Here is a 27,437-nt window from a genome sequence, read left to right on the forward strand (position 1 = left end):
TGGGCCGCGCGTTCAGGGTAACTAGGCGGTTGCTATGGAAGGGCAGCTTGGCGGTTGCTAGGGCTGGAGCGGGTTGGGGCTCCACGCAGGGCGACGCCTAGGCGGCTGGGGCGGGGGCGGAGCCAGGAGGGTGATGGCGCGCGCCGCGCGTTCACAGGAAGTCGCTCTGGGGCAGAGAGGGACGCGAGCGGAAGTGACGTACATCGTGCACACGTGGTCCGGCGTGGTTCACGCGGGTCACTTCGGCCGGGCTTGGGAACATATAAGTTTGTTTCCCCACGTAAGCCGGACCTCGCACTCCGGTCCCGGTCTCGTCGCCAAGATGGTGAAGCCCAAGTACAAAGGACGGAGCACCATCAACCCGTCCAAGGCCAGCACAAACCCAGGTATGGGCGGCAGGGCTGATCGAGGGTGGAGCTTGGAGGAAGTATAGGGAAGGGCTCCGAGGATCACTGGAGGGGAAGGAGGGTTACTCGGGTGGCATTGCTTAGAATGACTACGAGCGGGGTGGCTGTTGGGGATGAAAAGGGAAAAAGGAAAGCAATATTTGTGGTGGTTTCTTCTCAGGGGGGGAACTGAGGAGGGCTCAGTGCACGCCTGGCAGGCCAAAGTGTAGTCAACTGGTCTGAAGTCAAGGAAAGTGAACACTCAGGCTGACAGCCTTGGGTCCTCTCCAGTTGAGAGATGCAGAGAAAGTCAGATTAAAAATGGTGTAGGTTGACCCATCGGGCCTTTTACACGTGATCATACTTGCCTGCCACCTTAGCTTTGACCTTTAAAATGAGAAAGGGATTGTAGTTTTGGCCCTTGGAATTATTCTATCTGGTAAAGTGCTTAGAGAACCCTACAAAGAAGTCAGTATGATCATTGCAGTAAGGCTGTTTAGGAGATGTGTGTAAGTTTTGGTGAGGTTCCACCTGTAAGATTAACAAGACATCCTATGGGAGAGTTCCTTCCATTCAGGTTTAATTAATAAAACTTTGTTTTAAAATATGGTTTAGAATTTTTGGCAGTTTTGATGCATGTAGAATGTTTATTCCGGATTGATAATAAATTATTTACTTTGCACAAACTGGAATCTCAGAATGTTAGACCCCAAAAGGCCCTTAGAGATTATGATTTTACAGGTGAAGAGACTGAATCAAAATACAGGAAGTGGCTTGTCATAATTGCAACAGTTGGTGAGTAGTAGTAGAGCCGCCAGTTTCTGCTGTTAGGAGAGCCAATGGGCTGTGGTTTCAGCCTGTCTTCTACTGCATCACTTCAGGACCAGACAGGTGATTTAAGGGGCTCCTGGCCAGGCGTGGTGGCTCACGCCTGTAATCCCAGCACTTTGGGAGGCCGAGGCGGGCGGATCACCTGAGGTCAGGAGTTCAAGACCAGCCTGACCAACATGGTGAAACCCCCTCTCTACGAAAATACAAAAATTAGCCGGGCATGATGGCGGATGCCCGTAATCCCAGCTACTCGGGAGGCTGAGGCGGAAGAATTGCATGAACCGGGGAGGTGGAGGTTGTAGTGGGCTGAGATCGCCACACTGCACTCCAGCCTGGGTGACAGAGCAAGACTCCGTCTCAAAAAAAAGATAATAATAAATAAATAAATAAATAAATAAAGGGCTCCCAAAATGAGAAGCTAGGCTAGTATTACCCTGTTCGTTTGTCCTTCTCTTTCTCTTTGAGATGTAAGGCAAGAATTGCTGTGTTGATTAAACAAAAATCAAACATTAAGAAAGTAAGAACACATATATCAAAATTATAGTCTCCATAGTGCCTTGCGTGGAGCAGGCCTCAATATTTGTTAAACTGAGACACAGAGGTAGGTGTCTTCGTGATTAAGACCATAGATGGTGATCAAATGCTCGTGTTCAAATTCTGGCTCTGCCATTTAGTAACGGTTTGACCTTGGGCAAGGTGTCTGACCACTGTGCCTCAGTTTCTAACTCCGCAGCATGGGGATAATATATCTATAGGATTATTGTATGGATTAAATGGGATGATGCCTATAATTTGGATAACACAGTGCCATCATAAGTGCTCAAAAATATTAGCTGTTCTTCTCAAATACAATCCTATCGAACATCAAAGATTGGGTCAGCTTTGTCATACCATGTAGCTTCAAGTAATAATTATTGGAGCAACATATGGAGAAAGTAGAGATTTTTGTGGTTGGTGGCTTCTTACCTAATTTGGGTGAACTACTTGTTGCATTTTAAGCAATGACTTGTTGGTTATACTGGTTGGTTATCAAATAGTGCACTGTGTACTTCTGCCTTTTGTAGATCGAGTGCAGGGAGCAGGAGGACAAAACATGAGGGACCGGGCCACCATCCGGCGCCTGAATATGTATAGGCAAAAGGAGCGCAGGTGAGCACTGGGTGCTGTCATCCTTTCTCTTTTCCTTCATGCCCTTGACGGCTAGCTGAGACTGATGAAGCCTTTGCTGTTCTCACCCCCACTTCCTCCAAATAGGAGTTATATATTCTCAAATATAATTGTATGTGAGTGTTGTTAGGATAATGTGTTAATTTTTGGTTAAGGGCATGGGTAGCTGGCGGTGAAACAGTGATGGTTTCACAATACTCAAAAGTAGAGGTCTTGTTTCTCACAGCCCTGACCTCCACAAATGGCGCATTAAATCTCAGAGTTAAATATGGCCAGATATAACAAAACCTACAGGACTGTAGTTAGGAAAGCCACCAGAAGATGTGTTTTTTAATGCCAAAATGTAGATCACGACATTGTGGCACTTGGACATTCATCAAAACTCCGAGTTCTGCTGAGGTGGCCTCTACCACAGGGATTTGCTGAGTGTGGCATTCCGCTAACTGGTCTTAATTTGTTTGGTAATTAGATTCTCCATCTCCGTCTGTCCTAAAAGATGTGACTAAAATACAAATGTCAAAGAACTTAATATGCGTAGTCATCTACTTTGCAGTTTGTTTTAGAATTTGGAATTCCAGCGTAAATCACCCTCTACTTGAAAAATTCATTTAAACCAGCCTTTGAATAATTACCCAAAAAACTCAAGTATGTGTTTTTTTTTTTTAAAGTAAACAGTAACCAGATTTTTTAGAACGTCACCATTAGTTGTTATTCATCTAGCAGAAATCATTACGTGCTCTGTTGCAAGAGGTTAAATGGCTTTTGGGCAATCTGTTTCAAATGTAGAAGTACTTTGTGTTTACTGGAATTGGTATTTCATGATCATTTAAAACCAAAGTAAGAAGTCCTTTTGATGGAAAATATATTCTGTAAATCAAACTTCGCTGTTGCCATTCTTCTGTTGTCAACCAATATCTGTTCTTTCCTCAATTTAGGAACAGTCGTGGTAAAATAATTAAACCCCTGCAATATCAATCAACGGTGGCTTCTGGCACAGTGGCAAGAGTAGAGCCAAATATTAAATGGTTTGGTGAGTATTATCCCCTGTTACTTTGCTCTACAAAATGTATGCTGAGTGGAAACGGCTAGGATGTTTAAATGTCTAAACAGCAGGAGTTTTTGGTGAGTGAAACTGGCAAGGATTATCTGAGAAAGGGATAAGAAAAATTACTGGGAAAAGTAGTGGTGGTCGATTTAATAAATAACTTCTTTTTGAAGAGCGCTCACCATTAGTAATTGTAATTGAACCCTCTTAAGCAGATAAGACCATCCTTAATGACTAGCATTCACAGACCTTAGAATGCTCATCTTAATCTTTTCTGCTTTCCTGGAGAGATACTGTTTGAGAGGTGGCCTTGTAGGTGTTTGTGCATATATCCTTCAGGGTAAGTGCGTTAGCCCGAAGTTCTTGTGAAACACTTCTTAATGGGGTTTTTATTTGAACTTGGGTGACAAAGGGTCTCACTGTTGAACCTTCCAACAGTGAATAGAGTATCTTCAGTCTCAGGGTGATCACAGCTTCTTCCTTGGGAAACTCCCTGTGCCATTTCAGTCTGGGCTTTTAACTTTGCCCTTAGCCACTGGTAAATGTATGGGCAGTTTAGATGATCAGACCCCAGTGTTTGCTTGGTGTTTGACCTCTGTCCTTGGGGTCAGATGGCAGCTAGCTTTGAGTCTCTTATACTTTCGGTGGGATACTTCCTAAGAACTGCAACACAGAAAGGTGTCAAAGAAAACTCTGCAGAGAAGCATTTAGCATGGCTGCCGGGTACTGTGACTCCGGATTAGACTGCCTGGGTTTGAATTCTAGTTCTGTCATTTATGTGCCAGTGGGCAAGTTATTAAGTCTGTCTGTTCATCAGTTTTCTCATCCCTAACATGAGAATAAGATGAAACCTATCTCATAAGACTGTCATGGTAATCAAATGAGTAAATACAGGCAGGGCGCAGTGGCTCACGCCTGTAATCCCAGCACTTTGGGAGGCCAAGGCTGGTGGATCACTTGAGGTCAGGCGTTTGAGACCAGCATGGCCAACACAGTGAAACCCCCATCTCTACTAAATATACAAAAATTAGCCAGGCATTGTGGTGGGCACCTGTAATCCCAGCTACTTGGGAGGCTGGGGCAGGAGAATCCCTTGAGCCCGGGAGGCAGGAGGTTGCAGTAAGCTGAGATTGTGCCACTGCACTCCAGCCTGGGTGACAGAGTGAGACTCCGTCTCAAAAAAAAAAAAAAAAAAAAGAGTAAATACATATAAAGTGCTTAGAATAGTGCCTAGCAAATAGTGAATATAATATAAGCATTACTTGCTACTGTCATTACCACCTTGCTGTTTTGCATTTATGCTGCAGCATGCTGTTTAATTGAATACTTTTCAGGGTCTCCCTCACAAGATGTTTTCCAGGTGGTGGTGCAGGGCTCTATCTTGTTCCCTTGCATGGACTCATTGGTTAATAGTCCCTTTGAATCCTCATAACCCTAAAAGTGGTAACTATGACTCAAATTTCAGTGTTTCAAGATTCTCTGTCTATACTGACTGATCAGCTGTGATTGGCTCCAAGTTTCTCTGCCAGATCTAGCAGGTAGTAGGACATTTGACAGATCTCTGTTCCATTCCACGCTATTTATTTCTCAGTTTCATTTAGTCAGGAAACTGGGCTTGGAAAACTATTGAAACCCTTTGTGGGTCTGGGTTTGTGGAATAATTCATAGTGTGCAAGTGCAGGAGAGGCAGTTTTTTGGTTTTTTCCTCTTTTAAGTTTGAAAACAGCTCCAAGGGATGGATGGATCAGGTGCTTGGGTAAGTGAGGGTAATTTAAAATCTTGCCTTTCACCTTGTCAGTGGAAGATGGATGTGCAAATATTAAGTGGCAACATTCTTTATTTGTAAAACAGGAAACACACGTGTGATTAAGCAGTCATCATTACAAAAATTTCAAGAGGAAATGGATACAGTTATGAAGGATCCATACAAAGTTGTCATGAAGCAAAGCAAGTTACCAATGTCTCTTCTCCATGATCGAATCCGGCCTCATGTAAGAAGTAGGATATCCCTGGTGATGGAATTTCCTGGGCAAACTCCATGCAGATCCCTCTCTAACATATTTGTCTTTTGTTTTTCCTTAGAAAATAATGACTTTAATGTAGCAATGATGAACTTTCTAAGACCTCTCTTTTCACCTTTTCATGTTTAGTATGAGGTGCAGTAGTGTAGTGAATCAAAGCACAGGTTTTGGAGTTGAGACCTGAATTTTAATCCTTGCTCTGTCCCTTCCTGTGCCCTTAGTTGGGTTTCTCCATGAACTTTAACTTCTTTGCCTTGAAAGTATAGATAGGTCAGACGCAGTGGCTCACGCCTGTAATCCCAGCACTTGGGAGGCCCAGGCGGGCGGATCACCTGAGGTCAGGAGTTTGAGACCAGCCTGACCAACAAGAAGAAACCCTGTCTCTACTAAAAATACAAAATTAGCCAGGCGTGGTGGTGCATACCTGTAATCTCAGCTACTCAGGAGAGGCTGAGGCAGGAGAATCGCTTGAACCTGGGAGGCAGAGATTGCGATGAGCCAAGATCGTGCCATTGCACTCCAGCCTGGGCAACAGGAGCGAAACTCCGTCTAAAAAAAAAATAAAGTATAGATAACCCACCTCCTTGGGTTATTGGCTACAGATGAAGCATCTGTAAAGCACTTGGCCTATAGTGAGCACATAGCACACCACCTAATAAGAGCTAAATTGATAACAGCTATTAGTAATATTATTTATTTTGGTAGGCAAACTTGTTTTAAGTGGTAATTCCATCAAACTTTGGGACAGCGTAGAATTAGGATTGAGTTGGTAGAACTTTGGTGTTGCGTACGTTCAACTTTTGTGAGATCCTTGAGATTTTTTTCTCAGCTGAAGGAGGGGGTGCTGGTCACATTGGTTGTCAATTGCTAAAATTTGAAGTACAGTAAAGATTCAATCTGGGTTGAGTGGAATGAGTTTCACACAGAACAAAGAAAGAATCTGATGTTTGTCTGCTTATTTTTACTTGCCTTGAATAATAAATTCCCAGAAATGCAGCCAGTACGTAAGCTTCAGTTCCAATATGAGGAGGAGAGAAAAACATTGACATGCATACGTGGGTTAAATAGTTCAGGCCAGGCGCGGTGGCTCACGCCTGAATCCCAGCACTTTGGGAAGCCAAGGCGGGCGGATCACAAGGTCAGGAGATCGAGACCATCCTGGCTAACATGTGAAACCCCATCTCTACTAAAAATACAAAAAAAAAATTAGCCGGGCGTGGTGGTGGGCACCTGTAGTCCCAGCTACTCAGGAGGCTGAGGCAGGAGAATGGTATGAACCCGGGAGGCGGAGCTTGCAGTGAGCCAAGATTGCACCACTGCACGCCAGCCCGGGTGACAGAGCAAGACTCTGTCTCAAAAAAAAATAAAAAAAATAAATAAATAATAAAAATAAAATAGTTCAAAGAAAAGTGTTTACTTGCAGAACAAAATAAAAACCAAGGCCTGGTTATTGCCTCAGGTTTTGTCAGTTATGTTTTGTTTCATGATGCACTAGAAGAATGGCACCTATTAGTGGAATGACTGTTTTCTTTCAGGGGAACACATGAGTGTAATTCATGAACCACAGACAAGTTGCTCATTTCCCTTGTTCTCTTTGTCTGTTCTCCCTAAAGCTATCTTTTAAGCAGCTATTGAATCCTGTTTATGAGAAGAACAGAGAGGTTCTATGATGGATTTATTGCTTCGTTGCCTGTTCTTGTTGTTAGTGCTTCTAAAATTCAGTGTTTAAATATCTGGTATGTAGAATGAAGGGTCTGCAGTTGCACCAGTCAGCTTCTTTGTTGATGCAGAAAGCTGCTCAGAGTAATTGATGAGTTTTCTGCTTTGGCCTTGAAAAACGTTAACTATTTTATTTTAGTGTGATATCTATTAGTTATAAAATCTAATTCTGAGATTATTTTGCACAGTGGAGTTAGATCAGATACGCATATTCATCTATATGTGTTTTAGAACTACAGTATTTCTGTAGCAATACAGTAAGAGTACTATAACTTTGCATATGTGCTTTATATACTGTATATTACTGTGTTATACTTACTAATGTGTAGGTTTGTAGACATAAAGCCTTGTGTACTGTAACTTATAGGTTAAGAGATTTTGAAGGATAATTTTGGTCATACTTGATTTTACCCAGTGACATTAGACCCTATTTCCCATGTAAAATGAGCTGCTTCTGTTTGGGGATGCTCCCGAGTGGAACGTAGTGACTAAAACTAAACTGAGTTGTGGGTTAGGGCATCTGAGAAAATGATAATAGTTTAAGGATCTTTAGGAGTTGGAAGAGGGGATCTGTTAAAGTTCAGAAACCATGGGGGCTGCTGCATCATCCTCACAGCTTTTGGTAGTGGTGGTTACAGAGGAGCTTGTACTAGGGGGAAAAGGGTGATTTTTTTTTTTTTTTAATTGTCTGCAGGCTGTTAACATTCTGTTATGTGATAGATCCCAACTCAAACTTTGACTTTTATCTTGCTTCAGAAATTCCTATGCCTGTAACTCCTTTACAGGCACATGAAGTTCTAGTTAGTATCAGGTTCCTTTTATCACATCTAAACTATTATTTTGGACTTTTGTTAGATGTTTTTCATCTGAAGACTTGCCATGTGCATTTAATAAAAACGTTACCTAAATTAGGGAAAATGTTATCTGAAACTAAAATGCATCTTACGAAACAAGCAATTCCTTTTAGCCATGAAAGAAATTAACTTCCAAGAAAAAGTTGGCATTTACATTTGGTTTAAAAAAAACCCACAGATTTGAGTATGATTGTCCTTGACAAAATCTATGAATTTGGCGAATTTTATGCACTTGTTTGAAAGCTATAAAAAATGGTGGAAAAGATTAATTTTCACCACTGTAGCCTTAATTACATTTGACTGAAGTTTATGATAAGTTAAATAAAGCAAAGTTTTTGGCAAGTTTTTGTACAACTATTCATATTTACTTTGATTATTTGTATTACTTTTGTATTTCTCCAAGGAAGCTTACAGAACTTCAGAATAAGGGAACCAGTGTTTGTGCCATTTCAACAAGTATTTCTGATTTGAAACCAGACTGAAACCATGTTCTTACAGATTTGGGTATGGGTTGAACCTTGGAAAAATAAAATCAGAAAGTCTTTCCTAGGTGGGTGTTTAGCTTTTTGCTTTTCCTCAGTGCTTTTCTTAGTTTTACCTGTTATTCTCCTTTCTCTTCAGAACTTGAAGGTGCACATTCTTGATACTGAAAGTTTTGAAACTACATTTGGCCCTAAGTCACAGAGGAAACGACCAAACTTATTTGCAAGTGATATGCAGTCTCTTATCGAAAATGCTGAAATGTCCACTGAGAGCTATGACCAGGGCAAGGATCGTGATTTGGTAACTGAAGACACTGGTGTGAGGTACAGTTTTTTTTTTGTTTCTTTGTTTTTTTTTTTTTTTTAAGATGGAGTCTCGCTTTGTCGCCCAGGCTGGAATGCAGTGGTGCGATCTTGGCCCACTGCAACCTCCGCTTCCCAGGTTCAAGCAATTCTCCTGCCTCAGCCTTTTGAGTAACTGGGACTACAGGTGGATGCCTCCATGCCCGGCTAATTTTTTGTATTTTAGTAGAGACAAGGTTTCACTGTGTTGCCCAGGCTAGTCTTGAACTCGTGAGCGCAGGCAATGCACACTCCTTGGCCTCCCAAAGTGCTAGGATTACAGGTGTGAGCCACCGCACCCGGCCGAGATACAGTTTTGAAGTTCATGTAAATCTCATCATTTGCTCTTCTGCAACAAAACATTTTCTTTCAACTTATTTTGCCTGTGTGAAGCTCAGTGCTTTAACTCATATATGAAGTTATCTTCTTCCCTCAGACTGGAGACATTGGTGAAATTGGGGCTAGACTGAAGATGTCTAAGGTGGCTTGATTGACAAAGGTCTCTCCTCATCCCCAAAATAAATGACATTTTTTCATTTATAATAGTAATACACCAGTCATAGACAAATTAGGAAATATAGTTAAGTTGGAAAATGCAACAAAAAGAACATAACTCATGATCCCATTGCAGATATTAAGCGTTGTTAATGCCTCTGTGAATATCGGGGCTTCCTTAACTGGAGGTCTCTGAGTTCATGGATGGCCTGTAAGGTTTCTTTGACTCTTTGAAGAAAATGTGGAAAATTTGTGAGCGTACATAAAGGCAGTAGAGTTTTGTGTTTTTTGTTTTTGTTTTGGGGAGGAGAAGGAGAGGAAGTATCTATAACTTTAATCATATTCTCGTAGGGATCCATACTCAAAAGGAGAATCAGTCACTGGCTGGCTGCAGTGGCTCACCTGTAATACTAGTTTTTTGGGAGGCCGAGGCAGGAAGATCGCTTGAGCACGGGAGTTTGAGACCAGCCTGGGCAACATAGCGAGACCTTGTCTCTACAAAAAATAAAAAATTGACTGGGCATAGTGATGTTCACCTGTAGTCCCAGCTACTCAGAAGGCTGAGGTGGGAGGATCACTGGAGCCCAGGAATTTGAGGCTGCAGTAAGCTGTGATTATTAGGAATATATTTCTATGTTAGTACATAATCAACAATAATATAATATTTATTGTCAGAGTAGTATTTTGTTTGTTATGGCCAGTCTCATTTTTGGACATTTATACTGTGTATAGTTTTTCCTTATGGTGAACAACACAAGGATGAAGCATCAGTGTGATCGCATCTTTTTCATCCTTAATTATTCCCCAAAGATAAATTCTTACGGAGCAAAGCATGATATCAAAAGGTATGCATGCTTTTTGATAGGCAGCTGCCACATTGCTCTTGAGAAAAGGTTTAATTTCATTTCCCTTGGGCAGTGCTAGAAAGCTCTCATTCTCCGTCCATCTCATGTCTCTTAAATGAAGTGGAGGTTTTGCTGTCTTAGTGAAGAGGCATTGTCCTTTGACTGCGTCAGTGTTATTACCTCATTGCTATTGTCAGCCCATCTTCAAGCATTGGGCCACCTAGAGATAAAATGTCAAGCCATTTAAGGCCAAGGAAAAAGAGGCAGTGAGTTCATTTATTTATTCTTAGAATTATTTGAACTTTCGTTGGCTTTGTATTCTGCCGATTTGAATTTTTCCTCCCGCAACAGTTATAGTAGGTAATGCAGTAAAGACAAAACTATTTTTGTTTACCTTGGGTAAATGTCCTAGAGACTAGTAAGTAAACAGATTCTAAACCTTATCAGAAAAATACTGCTTTATATGGGAGCTATGGAGTATAGGTTGTGATTCAGGTCCTGCCAATTCCATTTTTTTTTTTTTTTGCCAGTTCCATTTTATAATTCTCTGTGACATACTGCCTAATTCAGTCATGCTTTTTTTTAGTTTAATGTTTTATTGTGGTAAAACATATGTAACAAAAAATGTGGCCAGATGCAGTGGCTCACACCTGTAATGCTAGCACTTCGGGAGGCTGAGGCGGGTGGATCACCTGAGGTCAGTAGTTTGAGACCAGCCTGACCAACATGGTGAAACCCAGTCCCTACTAAAAATACAAAAATTAGCTGGAAGCAGGGGTGCACACCTGCAGTACCAGCTACTCGGGAGGCTGAGACTGGGGAATTGCTTGAACCTGGGAGGTGGAGGTTGCAGTGACCCGAGATTGCACCACTGCATTCCAGCCTGGGCGACAGAGCGAGACTCCGTCTCAAAAAAAAAAAAAAAAAAAAAGTACTCTTCTAACCTTTTGATGTGATCTCGGCTCACTGCAATCTCTGCCTCCTGGGTTCAAGCGATTCTCCAGCCTCAGCCTCCCGAGTAGCTGGGATTACAGGCGCCCGCCACCGCGTCTGGCTAATTTTTTTGTATTTTTAGTAGAGACAGGGTTTCACCATGTTGGTCAGGCTGGTCTCGAACTCCTGGCTTTATGATCCACTGCCTCAGCCTCCCAAAGTGCTGGGATTACAAGTGTGAGCCACTGCGCCCAGCTTTTCTAACCATTTTCAAGTGTACAGTTTAGTGATACTAAGTTCATTTGCATTGTTGTACAATCATTGCAGCTATCCATCTCCAGAACTTTTTCATCATCCCAAACTGAAACCCTGTACCCATTTAACACTAACGGTCCGTTTCCCCTCTCCCCCCAGCCCCTGGTAACAACATTCTACTTTCTCTCTCATGAATTTGACTGGTTTAGGTGCCTAATATAAGTGGAATCATACAGTATTTGTCCTTTTGTGTCTGGCTTATTTCACTTAGCATAATGTCTTCAAGGTTCGTTCATGTTGTAGCATGTGTCAGAATTTTCTTCTTCTTTTTTTTTTTTTTTTTTAATTAATTATTTTTTGAGACAGGGTCTTGCTCTGTCACCCAGGCTGGAGCAGTAGCCTGCTCACGGCTCACTGCAGCCTCAACCTCCTGGGCTCAAGGAGTTCTCCCACCCGTCTCCCCAGTAGCTGGGACTACAGGCGTGTACCACTATGCCCAGCTAATTTTTGTATTTTTTGTGGAGATGGGGTTTTGCCATGTTGCCCAGGCTGGTCTCGAACTCCTGGGCTCAAGCAGTCTGCCCTCCTTGGCCTCCCAAAGTGCTTGAATTACAGGTGTGAGCCACTGAGCCAGCTGGAATTTCCTTCTTTTTTAAAGTTGAATGCTATCTTGTGTATATATGTGCCACATTGTGTTTGTCCATTTATTTGTTGACAGACATTTGGGCACACTTTTTAAATTCAGTTTGTTTCTGGTCCATCTCCAACTGGGTTTGATACTGTTTCTTTTGGTACATTGACTTTACCCTAAAGCATCCTTTAAGTCTTGATGGTGCTTCAGTTGCTCATTTGGGGTGCTTTCTTATTTAGAAATGAAGCTCAAGAAGAGATCTATAAAAAGGGACAGTCCAAAAGAATATGGGGTGAGCTCTACAAGGTAGGACTCCTAAATTCTCTCCCATTGAGTGGTTCCTTGGGTTTTCATGATTTTGTAGAAGAAAACTAATTTTGATATATTGAAGCTCTGTTGCCCAGAGTACAGGCACCACTGCCTGTTCCGTCCTCTTCCTCCTACAAAGAAACTCGGAAGACGTACTACCATTGATCTAGGTAACTGCATTTTTTAAAGTACTCGTATAAGAGTAACAGCTATCTTTTATTATATACTCATATATTTATTACCTGTCAGTATTTTTTAAGATTTCCTGCCAAATTTATCATGCCTAGTTAAAGTCACGTGCAACATTTTAAGTTATTTAGTCCACCCCCTCCTTTTATCGATGAGGACTCGTGTCTAGAAACGTTTAATGCTGTGCCTAGCTCGACTAGCTTGTTAGTGAAGGAGGCTTTGTATATCTTGATTTCTGATCCAGTGATCTTTAACTGTCAGAGGTTTATGTCCATGCACTAATAATAACCTTCAGAAGAAAAATTTTCAAGTATAATCACGTAATTAAATAGTAACGTGATAGGAAACTAGTACCGTGAAGGCAAGCTAAACTTTGTAGTTTTTTGTGAAATACACAAAACCTATAATATTACAAACTTGAAGATAATATTACAAACTTAAAGGAGTCTAAGAAGTAAATGATTTAGTTCAATAATCCATAGTAGTTAGGAAATAAGTTGAGTTTCATCTAAGCTAGTTTTCCTGTTTTAAATTCAAGAGGTTTCAAAAGCCACAGGATGAAAAACCTTTTGAATTCTGATCACTGGGCCTTGAGATTAGCTACAACCAACTCTGCTCAGAGACTGTTTTGAAGTTTTCTCTAAATATTATTATTTTATTTTTCCCAGACTCCCTTAAATGTCATCCCTCTTTTATTTGTACTGTAGCAAACCATTTTTGCCTCTCTGAATTTTCAGGTGATAGATTCATCAGATGTTGTAGTTCAAGTTCTTGATGCTAGAGATCCAATGGGTACTCGTTCCCTTCACATTGAAACTTACCTGAAGAAGGAAAAACCTTGGAAACACCTCATTTTTGTACTTAACAAATGTGACCTTGTTCCAACCTGGGCAACAGTAAGTACAACTACTAAACCAGAATAGACTATTAAGACATGTGTTAATAAGTCAGTTGTAGGGCTTTTAGGCTAAAGTGTTGTCCTGCTGAGATTGTAGTAATGGGAGTGCTCTTGTTGGGAACACGAAAGTGTGCTCATTGATGGTGGGTGGAGGCACCAGGAGACGGCTGCTGAGGCCACTGCCTGCTTCACATTATGCTCCGTTAATTGCATTTAGTAACAGTGAAGACATTTTTTGGAATATTGTTTTGTATTTATAAGACAGAAGAACAAAGCATTAACCATTATACTTGGAAAAAACATTTCAAAGAATTCTAGCTAACATTTTCCTTAGACAACAGTATATTTGAAACAGTTCTGTAATTCAAGCTCTGATTCTTCCACATAATGTAAATAAATGAACTGCAGTTTACCAAAATGTTTTCATCTCTCCTTCTAGAAACGGTGGGTTGCTGTCCTCTCCCAGGATTATCCAACACTTGCTTTCCATGCAAGCCTTACTAACCCATTTGGCAAGGGAGCATTCATTCAGCTTCTGCGGCAGTTTGGAAAGGTATTGAGCCCTGATCTGTTTCTCCTGGAGTTGTGTAGCTGTGAGTTGGTGTAAGAATCTGTCTTGCCATGGCATAGCAGAAAGTTACCAACTTCTTAGCCGGATGTGGTTGCGCAGGTCTGTAGTCCTAGCTACTCAGGACGCTGAGGCAGGAGGATTGCTGGAGCCCAGGAGATCAAGGCTACAGTGAGCTATGATGGCACCACTGCACTCCAGCCTGGGTAACAGAGCAAAACCCTGCCTCTAAAAAAAAGGAAGATGTGGCCGGGCACAGTGGCTCACGCCTATAATCCCAGCACTTTGGGAGGCCGAGGCAGGCACATCACAAGGTCTGTGATCGTGAGACCAGCCTGGCCAATATAGTGAAACCCCGTCTCTACTAAAAATACAAAAATTGGCCAGGCATGGTGGCACGCGCCTGTAGTCCCAGCTACTCGGGAGGCTGAGGCAGGAGAATCGCTTGAACCTGGGAGGCGGAGCTTGCAGTGAGCCGAGATTGCGCCACTGCACCCCAGCCTGGGCGACAGAGCGAGACTTCTCAAAAAAAGAAGAAAAAGAAGATGTAAAAACTCACAGAGCATCAGGATTATAAGAGATTCTGAAGTGTTTTCTTGCTCAGCCTTTGCCCCCATCCGTGACCAGTGTTGCTTCCATTTCTGCCACAGCCCTGGCACCTGGCGTTCCATGCTCTGCTGGGCTTTCCATGCTCTGCTGGGCTTTCCAGGCCTGCTGTGCCTCCTCTGCCCATGAAGCCCATGCAGCTTCTATCCCCTCTGGTTGGAGAGGGCCCTGCCAAAATTCAAGCTTCAGATCCCTGGTCAGACGTCAGCTCCTGAGGGAAGCCCTAGAACCAGACTACCCTATCAAATATTCTTAAAGCTTCATGCTCTGTACCTGTCATTTTGAATTTGTATATTTAGTTAATTCTACATGGCTTCTAACAAAAGACACATGTCTGCTGTCCCACCCTTCCCCGCTTTACAGAAGCAAATGCTTCCAATAGCCATTAGTTCTGTTACTTTCCTCCATATTTTTAGTACATGCTTATGATTTTATTTTCTTGGTCTGTGCCCACCCCTCACCCCCAGTTTAAGATGCTTGTTAATTTCTTACTATGGAAAATGAGAATTTGCTATCTTATAGCCATCCTCTCTCCGTATGTAATTCCCCCTGTATTGTTAGATGCCAATGTTGGTTGGGTTACAGTATTATTCATTCAGTGTTGGTTGGTTGGTGTTGTTTTAATTTGGAAAGGAGAGCTTTATTTCTCATAAAGGGTTGCAGCCTGCAGGGTGGCCACTCTCACAGGCTGGGAAGAGTAGCCTTGGCCATTCAGTCTTTACATTGTCATGACTGTAAAATATTAGTCACAGCTGATCCACATGGTGTGTGCTATGAGTATAATTCCTTTCTGATCGAAGCTTTTATTTTCGCTAGTGTTACTTTGCTGTGTTCTATTTGTATCTGTCACTATCATACTACCAAATTCTCTGATACAGTGGGAACTGTCAGAGCTTCCAGGCAGCACAGGTAGTTTCCTTCGGTGGCCAGCACTCCGTCCTCCGCAGGGCTGGCCACTCTCCAGGCTGCTGCAGCGTCGTCTTTCTGGGATTTCCTTTCACTGTCATCCAGAGAATTCCCATGGCTGTTTTCCTGTATGGGACCTCTTATTTATAGGACCTCTTTTCTTCTTTTCTGGTTTACTCCTTTCTTTTATGGGACATATTTTCCAAAAGTTTCCTGAGAAGGAATACTTGGAAAAAACATTTTTTTGAGATACGCCTTGCATTCTGAAAATGTCTTTATTAACATCTTTATTCTACCCTTTATGCCATTTTTCCTCAGAATACTGAAGTTACCACTGCACTGTCTTCTGACTTCTGAGGAATCTGAGGCCATTCTGACCCCTCATACTTTGTGTGGCTGTGATTTCTTATTTTGAGACAGGGTCTTGCTTTGTCACCCAGGCTGGAGTGCGGTGACGCAACCATAGCTCACTGTAACCTCAAACTCCTAGGCCCGAGCGATCCTCCTGCCTCGTTTTGGCCTCCTGAAGTGCTGGGATTACAGGTGTGTGCCACCACACCCAGCCGATCTTTTCTTATTCTAAAATTTAAAATTTCTCTTGTTCTAAAATTTCACAGTGATGTGTCTGGAAGTGGGCCTTTTATTGCTCAGTGAGCTTGGCGTTTGATGAGACTTTAGTCTGATATTGTCTTACATTATTTCTTTGAAATTTTCTTTCCTCCCTCAGTTGTCTGTATTCTTGTTCAGAAATTTGCTTTTACCTCTTGGTTTAATTCTTGATTTATATTTTCTTTCTTTTTTTTTTTTTTTTTTTTGAGACAGTGTCTCACTCTGTTGCCAGGCTGGAGTGCAGTGGTGTGATCTCGGCTCACTGCAACCTCCGCCTCCCGGGTTTAAGCGATTCTCCTGCCTCAGCCTCCTGAGTAGCTGGGACTACAGGCACACACCACGACGCCCAGCTAATTTTTGTATTTTTAGTAGAGACAGGCTTTCACCATGTTAGCCAGGATGGTCTTGATCTCTTGACCTCGTGATCCGCCCGCCTCAGCCTCCCAAAGTGTTGGGATTACAGGCATGAGCCACCGCACCTGGCCTATATTTTTTTAATTTTGGTACATATATGACATTTTCCTCTATTTTCTGGGTACTTTTTTTTTTTTGAGACAGAGTTTCGCTCTTGTTGCCCAGGCTAGAGTGCAATAGCGCGATCTCAGCTCACTGCAACCTCCTCCTCCCAGGTTCAAGCAATTCTCCTGCCTCAACCTCCCGAGTAGCTGGGATTACAGGCATGTGCCACCACACTTGGCTAATTTTGTATCTTTAGTAGAGACGGGGCTTCTCTGTGTTGGTCAAGCCGGTCTTAAACTCCGGACCTCAGGTGATCCGCCCACCTCGACCTCCCAAAGTGCTGGGATTACAGACGTGAGCCACCGCTCCCGGCCACTTTCCTTGTTTTGATCATCCAGCTGCCCAGTCACAAAATTTATTTTGCCAATTGCTTTTAATTTTTAATTTCTGAGAGCTCTTGTTGAATTCTGATTTGCTCTGCCTCCTTTTACATCTTATTTCAGTCACAGTATCTTCTCCCTCTCTAAGAACATTAATGACGTTTTGAAATTTTCCTGTCTACATTGATTCTGTTACCTCCAAATTTTTGTGTTTTTTTTTGTCTTTTCTGCTAGAGTCACGCTTAAAAACTTTTTCTTTTACTTTAAAAATATTTTTGAGACAGGGTCTTGTTCTGTCAACCCAGGCTGAAGTGCAGTGGTGCGATCATGGCTCACTGCAGCCTCGACCCCCAAGTAGAGTCAACTTAAATGTTTATTCTTGGTTCTCTATTTATATTTAAGAGTAAGGCATTAGGTCAGGTAGAGTGGCTCATGCCTGTAATCCCACCGCTTTGGGAGGATGAGACAGGCAGATCGCTTGAGCTCAGGAGTTCTAGACCAGCCTGGGCAATATGGCAAAACTCCATCTCTACAAAAAATAGAAAAAAATTAGCAAGGCATAGTGGTGCACACTTATGGTTCCAGCTACCCAGGGGGCTGAGGCAGGAGGATTGCTTGAGCCCAGGAGACAGAGGCCACAGAGAGCTGTGATTGTGTCACTGTACTTCAGCCTGGTTGACAAGGGAAGACCCTGTTTCAAAAAAAAAAAAAAAGTAAGGCATTAAAAAGCTGATAGGTTCTTTTTTTTCTCCGTGGAGTGGCCTTGTTGACTGATAGACTTCATTGTAGGTTGATTAAATAGGGACTCTAATTTAATTTAATTTTTTTTTTTTTTTTTTTTTTTTTTTTGAGACGGAGTCTTGATCTATTGCCCAGGTTGGAGTGGAGTGGCCTGATTTCGGCTCACTGCAATCTCCGCCTCCTGGATTCAAGCAATTCTCCTGCTTCAGCCTCCCAAGTAGCTGGGACTACAGGCAAGCACCACCAGACCTGGTTAATTTTTGTATTTTGAGTAGACTCGGGGTTTCGCCATGTTGGCCAGGCTGGTCTCAAACTCCTGACCTCAAGTGATCTGCCCACCTCAGCCTCCCAAAGTTCTGGGATTACAGGCATGAGCCACTGTGCCTGACTGGGACCCAAATTTTTTGTTGGGAGGACATCCTGTAGATACCAGTGTCTGTAGGTCTTTTTTCTTGGGCTTGTGAGTTTCCCCAGAAGAGAATCTTTCAATCTCTAGCTCTAGGGGTATAGAATCCTGGCTGCTAGAGTTCTGGGAACTCAGTGGGAATAGTAGACTGGGCATCTCACTATTTAATACTTAGATTTTCAATTAATCATTCTGGGAATACTGTTATTATCTCTAAATCCAGGATCCCTTTCAAGTCTGAAGATTACAGATACTTTCAAACATGTGACATTTCAAAAAATCCAAAAGCCACTTTCATAGGCCCTGGATTTCTTTGAGAGTAGAGAAGTTGTGTGCCCACCCTGAATGAGGGAGGGGATGGAGAAGTGTGGCTGCTTTGGCTATCTGCCGGTCCTTGTTTTCAGCCCTATCTTAAGAGGGATCTACCACCAATTCCCAGTGAATCTCTGTGATTCATTGTCATTATTATTGCTGGATCTTTAGTTTTTCTATCTTTACAACCACTTAGCTTTTATATTTTGTAATGGGCCAAGTTTGATACTACTTTTAAGCATCTAGTATTTTGTTTAACATCACTTTAGTTTTTGTTGTCTCATCTCCATCTTATTCTCTGGTTCAGTATGTTTGGTTCTGTTGGTTTAAAAGTGTTAATGTCCACTGCTGTCATTCTAGTGGAGTTGGTGAGGGAACGGGGTTAGCATGTATGTTCAGTCCACCATCTTTAATCAGAAGCCTCCATTCATTTGTAGGCCCTCTTCTTGATAGCAAGCTCTGCCTTCTTGAGACTCTCACTCGGTAGTCGTAACTTTCAAGGTTGCTTTTTTTTCTTTTGTTATTTATTTTTGGCAGTGGAAATGCAGATATATTATGCAAAGAAAAGGAGGGGTGAGTTGTGGGATTGTCCAGTTGATAAATCTGTTCATATTCTTTTTCCCGAAGATATTTTATCAGTAGATGGCATTGTTCTAAATCAGTGACTAACAAGCTGTTTTTCTTCTGTTTCTTTCTTTTTTTTTTTTTTTTTTTTTTTTTTTTTGAGACTGGAGTCTCTGTCACCCAGGCTATAGTGCAGTGCATGATCTTGGCTCCCTGCAACTTCAGCCTCCCAGGTTCAAGCGATTCTCCTGCCTCAGCCTCCCAAGTAGCTGGGATTACAGGCATGTGCCACCATGCCTGGCTAATTTTTGTATTTTTAGTAGAGACAGGGTTTCATCATGTTAGCCAGGCTGGTCGAACCCCTGACCTCAGGTGATCCGCCCTCCTTGGCCTCCCAAAGTGCTGGGATTACAGGCGTGAGCCACTGTGCCGAGCCTTCTTTTGTTTCTTGACCTATATACTTTTAACCTTAACACATACAAGGATAATTTCACTTGCATGACTGAGGAAATGACTCACCTCTGATTTATTAATAAGCATACGTATCCAGCTCACTCAGATTATGTAGGTGGTGTGTATCTAGGCTTCAGATCAGGTTGTATCAACAGTTTCGCACTGTATTCTTGATATTAACAAAGTAATACAACCTACTTGTCCAAAGGGATATATATGACTGCATGTATGTGCTGTGTATTCTCTCTTTGAACAGTTGCACACTGACAAGAAACAGATCAGTGTTGGGTTCATTGGCTATCCAAATGTTGGCAAGAGCTCTGTGATAAATACATTGCGTTCTAAGAAAGTTTGCAACGTGGCTCCCATTGCTGGTGAAACAAAGGTACGTTGGGCGCAGGGTGACCTTACTTCTGCATATTTTCTTTTCATAGAGGGTGATTGTTTAGGATTTGTTGATTTCTCTCTGCTTCTCTTGAATTCAGACCACCATTAGGAGTTTAGCTCACCATATAATAGTTTGGAGCGTATCAGAGTTGTTTCTGCCCACTTTGATAAGACTGAGAGTACTTTATATGCCACCGTGTGGCTTTGGCGTGTGTTAGTTAATGTGATTCATATTTAGATCTGTTTTAAATTGTCACTCCAGCCTTTTATTTTGATAAACAAAACTAACCCAAGAATATTTGATGCCTGGGTTAAGAAGCCTCAACCTTAAGGTAGGTTCTGAAAGTTGGGGGTCATATCCTAGAACACATAGTGGGGAACAGCATGGTTTTGCTTAAAGGCAATGAGGTCAAGCAGTACTAAGCTCTCAGGAGTACTTCTAAAACTCAGGAAAGGTTCATTGGGTATAATTGCACAATACTAGATGGAACTCCTGGCTCTGTGTTGTTTTTAGACTCTTAGCTGATAGAAACTATAGTTTACACTTAGTGGAAGTATCTTGTGCACGGCACAGATGAGAGAGTTAGTAGCTTAATTACTTAGCGTGTTGCTTTCCTTTGACTCACCCTTCCTCCTTTCCAGCTTCATACATGAGCATCAGGGGTTTGTGAAATTAGACTCTTAGTGTTTGATACAGGACATCTCTGACTTTTTTCTGACTTCAGGTCTGGCAGTATATTACTTTGATGCGTCGGATATTCCTGATTGACTGTCCAGGTGTGGTTTACCCCTCTGAGGACTCCGAGACAGACATTGTGCTAAAAGGAGTTGTGAGTATTTGGTCCTGATAGGCTGTTTGTGTTTGCGGGGGAGTGTTCTGTAGGGAACCCTGGATACCTTTCCTTTTTACTTATTAAGAAGGCAGTTTGGGGTCAGCCTGTCTGACCAAACTTTAGGAACATGATGCTGAACAGGCAGCCTCTCAGCATAAGCTGTTTGAGGAATTAGTGGAACCATCGGCATATCTGGTCAATATCATCCCACAAAAGAGTTTGTAGTTTACACACAGGATCCAAAGGGAAGCAGGGCCTGTTTATGCTTAGCTATAATTCGTCTTCGTGGGTTTATGGGTTGAGTCATTTTGGAACCCAGTCATTTCCTCACTTGTTTTTGAATACGACTGAAAAACTGTAAATGGTTCCACTTAACCTTGACCATGCTTCTGGCTATACATCCTGTGCACATTCCTCCTCTCCTTTCTTAAACTATTCCATTATTTTTGTGTCCTGGGATGGGCAAGCTTTTAACTATTTCTGCAAGTGAGTAACATGAAGCATTCCAAGTTTAAACTGTGGCAGCCACACAGTTAGTTTGTGGTGAGTGGGGATTAAAGCTGAGTTCTGGGCTCCATGGCTATGGTCAGCTTTCAGCAGTGCTCCTTGCAGCCGACCATGTCTAGCCACCTCAGAGACAGGCTCTTGCCAATCTCTACTAGCTTTGTGATGTTGAAGTCTATTTTCAAATAGTGCTGCAAAGGACACTGGGAACTTCACTGCTTCCACAAGAAAGTTTGTAAGTGGGAGATTTCCTATTAACATTTAGGTTCAAGTAGAAAAAATTAAGAGTCCTGAAGACCACATTGGTGCTGTACTTGAACGAGCAAAGCCAGAATATATCAGCAAAACATACAAGATTGATTCTTGGGAGAATGCTGAGGACTTTCTTGAGAAGCTTGCTTTCCGGACTGGGAAGTTACTGAAGGTGAGCCGGCGTTTGTGAGAATTTAGACTGATACTTGTCGCAGGCATGTATGTATATGATGTGGGCCTTTTTTTGGTATGCATGTATGAGCAGTGTGAAACTTGTCACTTAAGTGATGATGAACCCCTGGGACAACTGAAATACCCCCAAAGTGGTAGGTGGTTTTGATCCTTTGAATTTAATTGGGAATCTCTTCGTGACCTTTCAGGGTGGAGAGCCCGACTTGCAGACTGTGGGTAAGATGGTCCTCAATGACTGGCAGAGGGGCCGGATTCCTTTCTTTGTCAAGCCACCCAATGCAGAGCCACTTGTGGCCCCCCAGGTAAGAGCAGGGTGGGCCCATCTCTGGGGAGCATGGGTCCTGACCTAGATTTGGTGTAGCTTGTGATTGCCTCTCTTCATAGAGCATGTTTTCATTCAGCTGCAGTGTCTCTCATTTTATTATTTTTTTAAACATATAAAAATATTTTTGGGGCCGGGCATGAGTGGCTCACACCTGTAATCCCAGCACTTTGGGAGGCCGAGGTAGGTGGATCACAAGGTCAGGAGTTCAAGACCAGCCTGACCAATATGGTGAAACCCCGTCTCTACTAAAAATACAAAAATTAACCTAGCATGATGGTGCGCTCCTGTAGTCCCAGTTACTCAGGAGGCTGAGGCAGAAGAATTGCTTGAACCCAGGAGACAGAAGTTGCAGTGAGCCGAGATCGTGCCATTGCACTCTAGCCTGGGCAACAGAGGGAGACTCCATCTCAAAAAAATAAATTTTTTTTGAGGGTGAAGCACTGTTGGGAGCCACTGCTGGCCCCTGGATATAAGTGATCTTCTGGTACCTGTATCTTTTCTTATGCTTAAGAAACAGAATCATTGCTAAGATAACATTTGTTTAACAAACATTTATTAGCATCGACTATGTGCCAGGCACAGGGAATATAGGAACGAAAAACAGGCCTGGCCCTCAAAAAACCTGTGATCCAGTGGGAAAGGAGAGTGGTACTACTGATAGTCGGAGAAAGAAGACTGAAGGCTGGGGCCAGAAGCTCTTCTACTATCCCCATTTCCCTCACCCTGGCAGTGGACCGCCACAAGGCTCAACATTAACATTTTGCCTTTCTGGTTCTAGGACCTTTTTCAGAACCCAGCCAAGTCTCTTGAAATGGTGGCTTCAAATTTTGCATCTATGCTTGCTAGTGTCGTTGGGTCCGTACAGTTCTGGTTTCCTCTCACCTGACCCCATTCCAAGTTGCAGTTGCAGCTAGGTATTTTCAGTTGAATGTATTCTGCAGCATTTGAAAGTTAGCCTGAAACTGATGTTAATTGACATTCTCCCTTCTCCCTGCCCAAACCATCAAACAATCAAACAAAAATTTCTCTCCCTCTTCATGTGTATTGCATCATTCATTCATTAATTCACTGATACATCCACTCAGCAATCCCATATTGAGTGTCCCCTATTGGCCACAGACTCTTCTGGGTACTGGTGGTGCTGTGGTGAGAAATTGACAAGCTGCTGCTCTCCTGCACATATATTCCAGCAGGGGAGTATGTGGTTTCTTCTGACACCAAATACATATTTTTTTTCCATATCAGTTCTGCAGTTCTCAGATACCAGCTGAGTGTCCCAACAATTTAATTCAGTTGTGACACTAACTCCCGGAGTTAGCACAGACCCCACAAGTTAAGGACTAGGTCTCCTGCTTCAGATGGCAGCTGCAGGCTGTCCACACTTATGCCCGGCTAACTACAAATTCAGGGGTTCTGGGGTTTGGTAATTTGCCAGGACTCCCAGAACCCAGGAAAGTGCTGTGTTTACAATTAACGGTTTATGATAAAGGATGAAACTCAGTCACAGCCAATGGAAGAGGTGCACAGGGTAAGGCATGGGGAAGAGGCACAGAGCTTCCATGCCCTCCCCGCACATTGATGTGTTCAGCAACCCAAAGCTTTCCAAACCCCATCATGTAGGGGTTTTTATGGAGGTTTCATTACATAGACATGACTGATTAAACCTGTGGCAGTTGGTGATAGGCTCAATTTCCGGTCTCCTTTCTCTCCTCTGAGTGGCTGAAAGCACCAATCATGTGGTCAAGTGCTTTGTCTTTCTGGTGACCAGCGCATCCCCCATCCTGAAGCTATCTAGGGGTCTACCATGAGTCACCACATTAGCATAAACTCAGGTGTGGTGGAAAGGGGCTTGTAACCAATAACAAAAGATACCCATCGCTTGGGAAATTTCAAGGGTCTTAGGAGCTCTGTGCCAGGAAGTGTGATATTTATATCACAGGGAGACAGTAAGCAGATAAATATATACTGTCAGGAAGTCTGGCATGCTGTGAGGAAAACTAAACCAGGCTAAGGGGTTTGGGGGAGACGAGGAGTACTTTGTGTGGGGTGGTCAGGGAAGGCCTCTGAGGCAGTGGCACTTCAGCAGAGCCCTTAATATGAGACAGGAGCCATGCTAGTATCTAGGGAGAATATTCCAGGCAAGGGGAACAGCACATTCAGAGCAGCTGGGGCAGGAGTGTGCTCTGTGTGTCCTGATGCTGAAAGGAGGTCACTGTGGCTGGAATGTCGTGGGCCAGGAGAGGGTGTCATGGTGGGAAGCCACTGGAGGGTTTTGAGTTAGCAGCTGGATTCTAGGGTCATTCTGGATGTCCGTATCACTGCTCTCTTGGGACCCTGTGTGGAAACACTGGCATTGTCTTCAGCCCTTCCTCTGTATGTAGTCAGTAAGTGTAAATAAGTAGTTCAGATAATTCTTAACTATTGTAACCGTAATAGATTTGTTGCCCAATGCACACAGCAAGTCAATATGCTGAGACACCACCAGGTTGCAGCAGAGAAAGAGGTTTAATTGTAGGGTCACCAAAGGAGGAGATGGGAGGAATCCTGAAATCATCTCCACGGGAAGTTTGGGGTTAGGGTTTTAAGGGTTTTGGAGTGGGCTGGAGTGAGGGTCATTGGTTGGGTGAAGAGTGCAGGGTGAAGTCATGGGACAGGGAGATGAAGAAGCTGTGTTCTCATGCAGATCCCGTTTCTCTGGGGATCTTCAAACAGGTTGCTGGAATTAGGTATCTGAAAAAACATTTTAAGCAATCCTTAAACAAAAACCTTATGATTCTAATGTGAGAGATCTTGCCTATAGGGACAATGGGGGTGCACATCAATTCTTACATAGTCTTATGACCCAAATGTCAGAAATCCTATCTGTAGGGACAGTGGGGATGCAAATGGTCAGTACCTAGTGCTCAGGGACTTTTAGCAACAAGGATATGGGCCAAAGTGCCCCCTAATTAGTGCTTAATTATAATTGTATTTCTGTCCAGAACTTGGCAGGTACTTCTTGTCAACCCTTTGGAGGCAGTTTCACTATCATATGCCTTACTCTGTGATTCTGTTTTTCTTTTTTGGTTGAGGGCAGAAACCCCTTCAGAAACTGAAAGCTAAAAATTGCCCTTCCTAGAAAAATGTATGTATAAATTTTGTGTGTGGTTTCCTGAATTTTATAGTTCTATACTTATTTAGTGATTTGCCTGGCCACTCTTGACTTTAGAACATCACTTTTAAGTTCTCTGAGTTTTTGTTGCAAGGATAAAATGATATTATACATGTGAAACACCAGTAGAAAGCTTGGCACATACTTATCTTTGCAGTTACCTAAAACAGGCCAGTCATTTCAGGGTCCCCAGACTTAGTGCTCTAATGAACTCTCTTCACTCACAGAATTCCCCCTCCTTACCTTATACTCTTGCTTCAAGATGCCTCCTATCTTAGTCTGTTTTGTGATGCTGTAACAGAATACTACAGACTGGGTAATTATAATGAACAGAAATTGTTTTGGCTCATGGTTCTGGAGGCTGGGAAGTCCAGTATCAAGGCACCAGCACCTGACAAGGGTCATCCCATGGTGGAAAGTGGGAGGACAAGAGCAAGCAAGAGAGGGTCAAACTTGCTTTTATAACAAACTCACTCTTTTTTTTTTTTTTTTTTTTTTTGAGACGGAGTCTTGCGCTGTTGCCCAGGCTGGAGTGCAGTGGCACGATCTCGGCTCACTGCAATCTCTGCCTCCTGGGTTCAAGTGATTCTCAGCCTCCTAAGTAGCTGGGACTACAGGCATATGCCACCATGCCCAGCTAATTTTTGTATTTTTAGTAGAGATGGGGTTTCACCATATTGGCCAAACTGGTCTTGAACTCCTGACCTTGTGATCCGCCCACCTTGGCCTCCCAAAGTGCTGGCATTACAGGCGTGAGCCACCACATCCGGCCAACAGACTCACTCTTAAAATAACGAACCCATCCCCGAGATCACATTAGTCCATTCATGGGGATGGAGCCCTCATGATCTAATTACCTCTTATTAGGCCTCACCTCCCAACACTTGCTGCATTGGGGATTAAGTTTCTGTATCAGTCCATTTTCATACTGCTATGAAGAAATACATGAGACTGGTTAGTTTATGAAGAAAAAGAGGTTTAATGGACTCACAGTTCCACATGGCTGGGGAGGTTTCACAATCATGGCGGAAGGTGAAGGAGGAACAAAGGCATGTCTTACATGGCATCAGGCAAGAGTGTGTGTGCAGGGAAACTGCCCTTTATAAAACCATCAGCTCTCGTGGGACTTAATTCATCACAGAAGCGGCATGGGAAAGACCCGCCCCCATAATTCAGTTACCTCCCACCCAGTCCTTCCCACAACACATGCGGATTATGGGAGCTACAAATCAAGATGAGATTTGGACACAGCCAAACCATACCAGTTTCCAACATATGAATTTTGGGGGACACATTTAAATCAGAGGACCTCCTCAAATACCTCTCTCAGTACTGTTCTAATCTGTAACATCCAGCCTGGCCTTCATTTTTATGTAGTTGTGTGTGCTGATTTTGCATGTGCTTATAACAGCAGCCCCCTACAGAAGGTCTAGGGAGCGTTGCTTGTCTATGATAAATCATTGGTTGGTTTTAATGGTTTAAATAGTCTTAGTTGGTTCATCCTATGGAACTACACATGTATTCCTTTGATCCTAGTACTGGTCTCTGGGCTTAATGTACATTGGCTTAAAAATAGATTAATGAAATGACTCAAATTTGGGCGTTTTCAATACCTTCCCTTAGTCCTGAGAAGAGGACTGTTTAAGAGCAAGGTATGAGTTCAGAAATTCCATTTTTCATTTTCTGATTCTATTTATCTCCCCCATTTCCACCCCTTAATAGCTTCCACCCTCCTCATCTTTGGAAGTTGTCCCAGAAGCAGCCCAGAACAATCCAGGGGAGGAAGTCACAGAAACTGCAGGTGAAGGGTCAGAATCCGTCATTAAGGAAGAAACAGAAGAGAACAGGCACTGTGATGCTAACACAGAGATGCAGCAGATTCTCACACGGGTTCGGCAGAACTTTGGTAAAATCAACGTGGTGCCTCAGTTTTCTGGGGATGACCTGGTTCCTGTGGAGGTGTCAGATCTTGAGGAAGAGCTTGAGAGCTTTTCTGATGAAGAGGAGGAACAGGAGCAACAAAGAGATGATGCGGAAGAGTCTTCCTCGGAGCCTGAGGAGGAACATGTGGGAAACAACACCAAAGCCGTTATTAAAGCACTGGATGAGAAGATTGCCAAATATCAGAAGTTTCTAGACAAAGCCAAAGCCAAAAAGTTTTCAGCAGTCAGGTAATATTTTCATCTTCTCACAAATTGCAGATTGTTCATTCCTTTCCCAAAAATTTGCCATGAGTACTGGAGCCATATTTTTACATGGGGTTATTGCCATTTGTTTGTTCGGTTGGGTTTTTTGTTTGTTTTTTGAGACGGGGTCTCGCTATGTTGCCTAGACTGGCCTCACTCTCCTGGGTTCAAGCAGTGCTCTCATCTCAGCCTCTTAAGTAG

General features: G+C 42.8%; 1 protein-coding gene across 1 annotated transcript in view; it reads left to right on the top strand.

The window, feature by feature from the left end:
- Positions 1 to 209: 209 nt before the first annotated feature.
- The window catches only part of GNL2 (G protein nucleolar 2), a 29,038-nt gene continuing 1,810 nt past the window's right edge, over positions 210 to 27,437 (top strand). Inside the window, 13 exon segments of the mRNA NM_001159788.4 lie at positions 210 to 386; positions 2,282 to 2,366; positions 3,320 to 3,414; positions 5,281 to 5,420; positions 8,645 to 8,829; positions 12,246 to 12,312; positions 13,242 to 13,400; positions 13,842 to 13,955; positions 19,663 to 19,791; positions 20,519 to 20,623; positions 21,396 to 21,554; positions 21,763 to 21,876; positions 26,773 to 27,221. Of these exon segments, the coding sequence (NP_001153260.2) occupies positions 323 to 386; positions 2,282 to 2,366; positions 3,320 to 3,414; positions 5,281 to 5,420; positions 8,645 to 8,829; positions 12,246 to 12,312; positions 13,242 to 13,400; positions 13,842 to 13,955; positions 19,663 to 19,791; positions 20,519 to 20,623; positions 21,396 to 21,554; positions 21,763 to 21,876; positions 26,773 to 27,221 (1,865 nt within the window). The 5' untranslated portion in view covers positions 210 to 322.

This window comes from Pongo abelii, chromosome 1, assembly GCF_028885655.2.
Source record: "Pongo abelii isolate AG06213 chromosome 1, NHGRI_mPonAbe1-v2.0_pri, whole genome shotgun sequence".
Classification (NCBI taxonomy): domain Eukaryota; kingdom Metazoa; phylum Chordata; class Mammalia; order Primates; family Hominidae; genus Pongo; species Pongo abelii.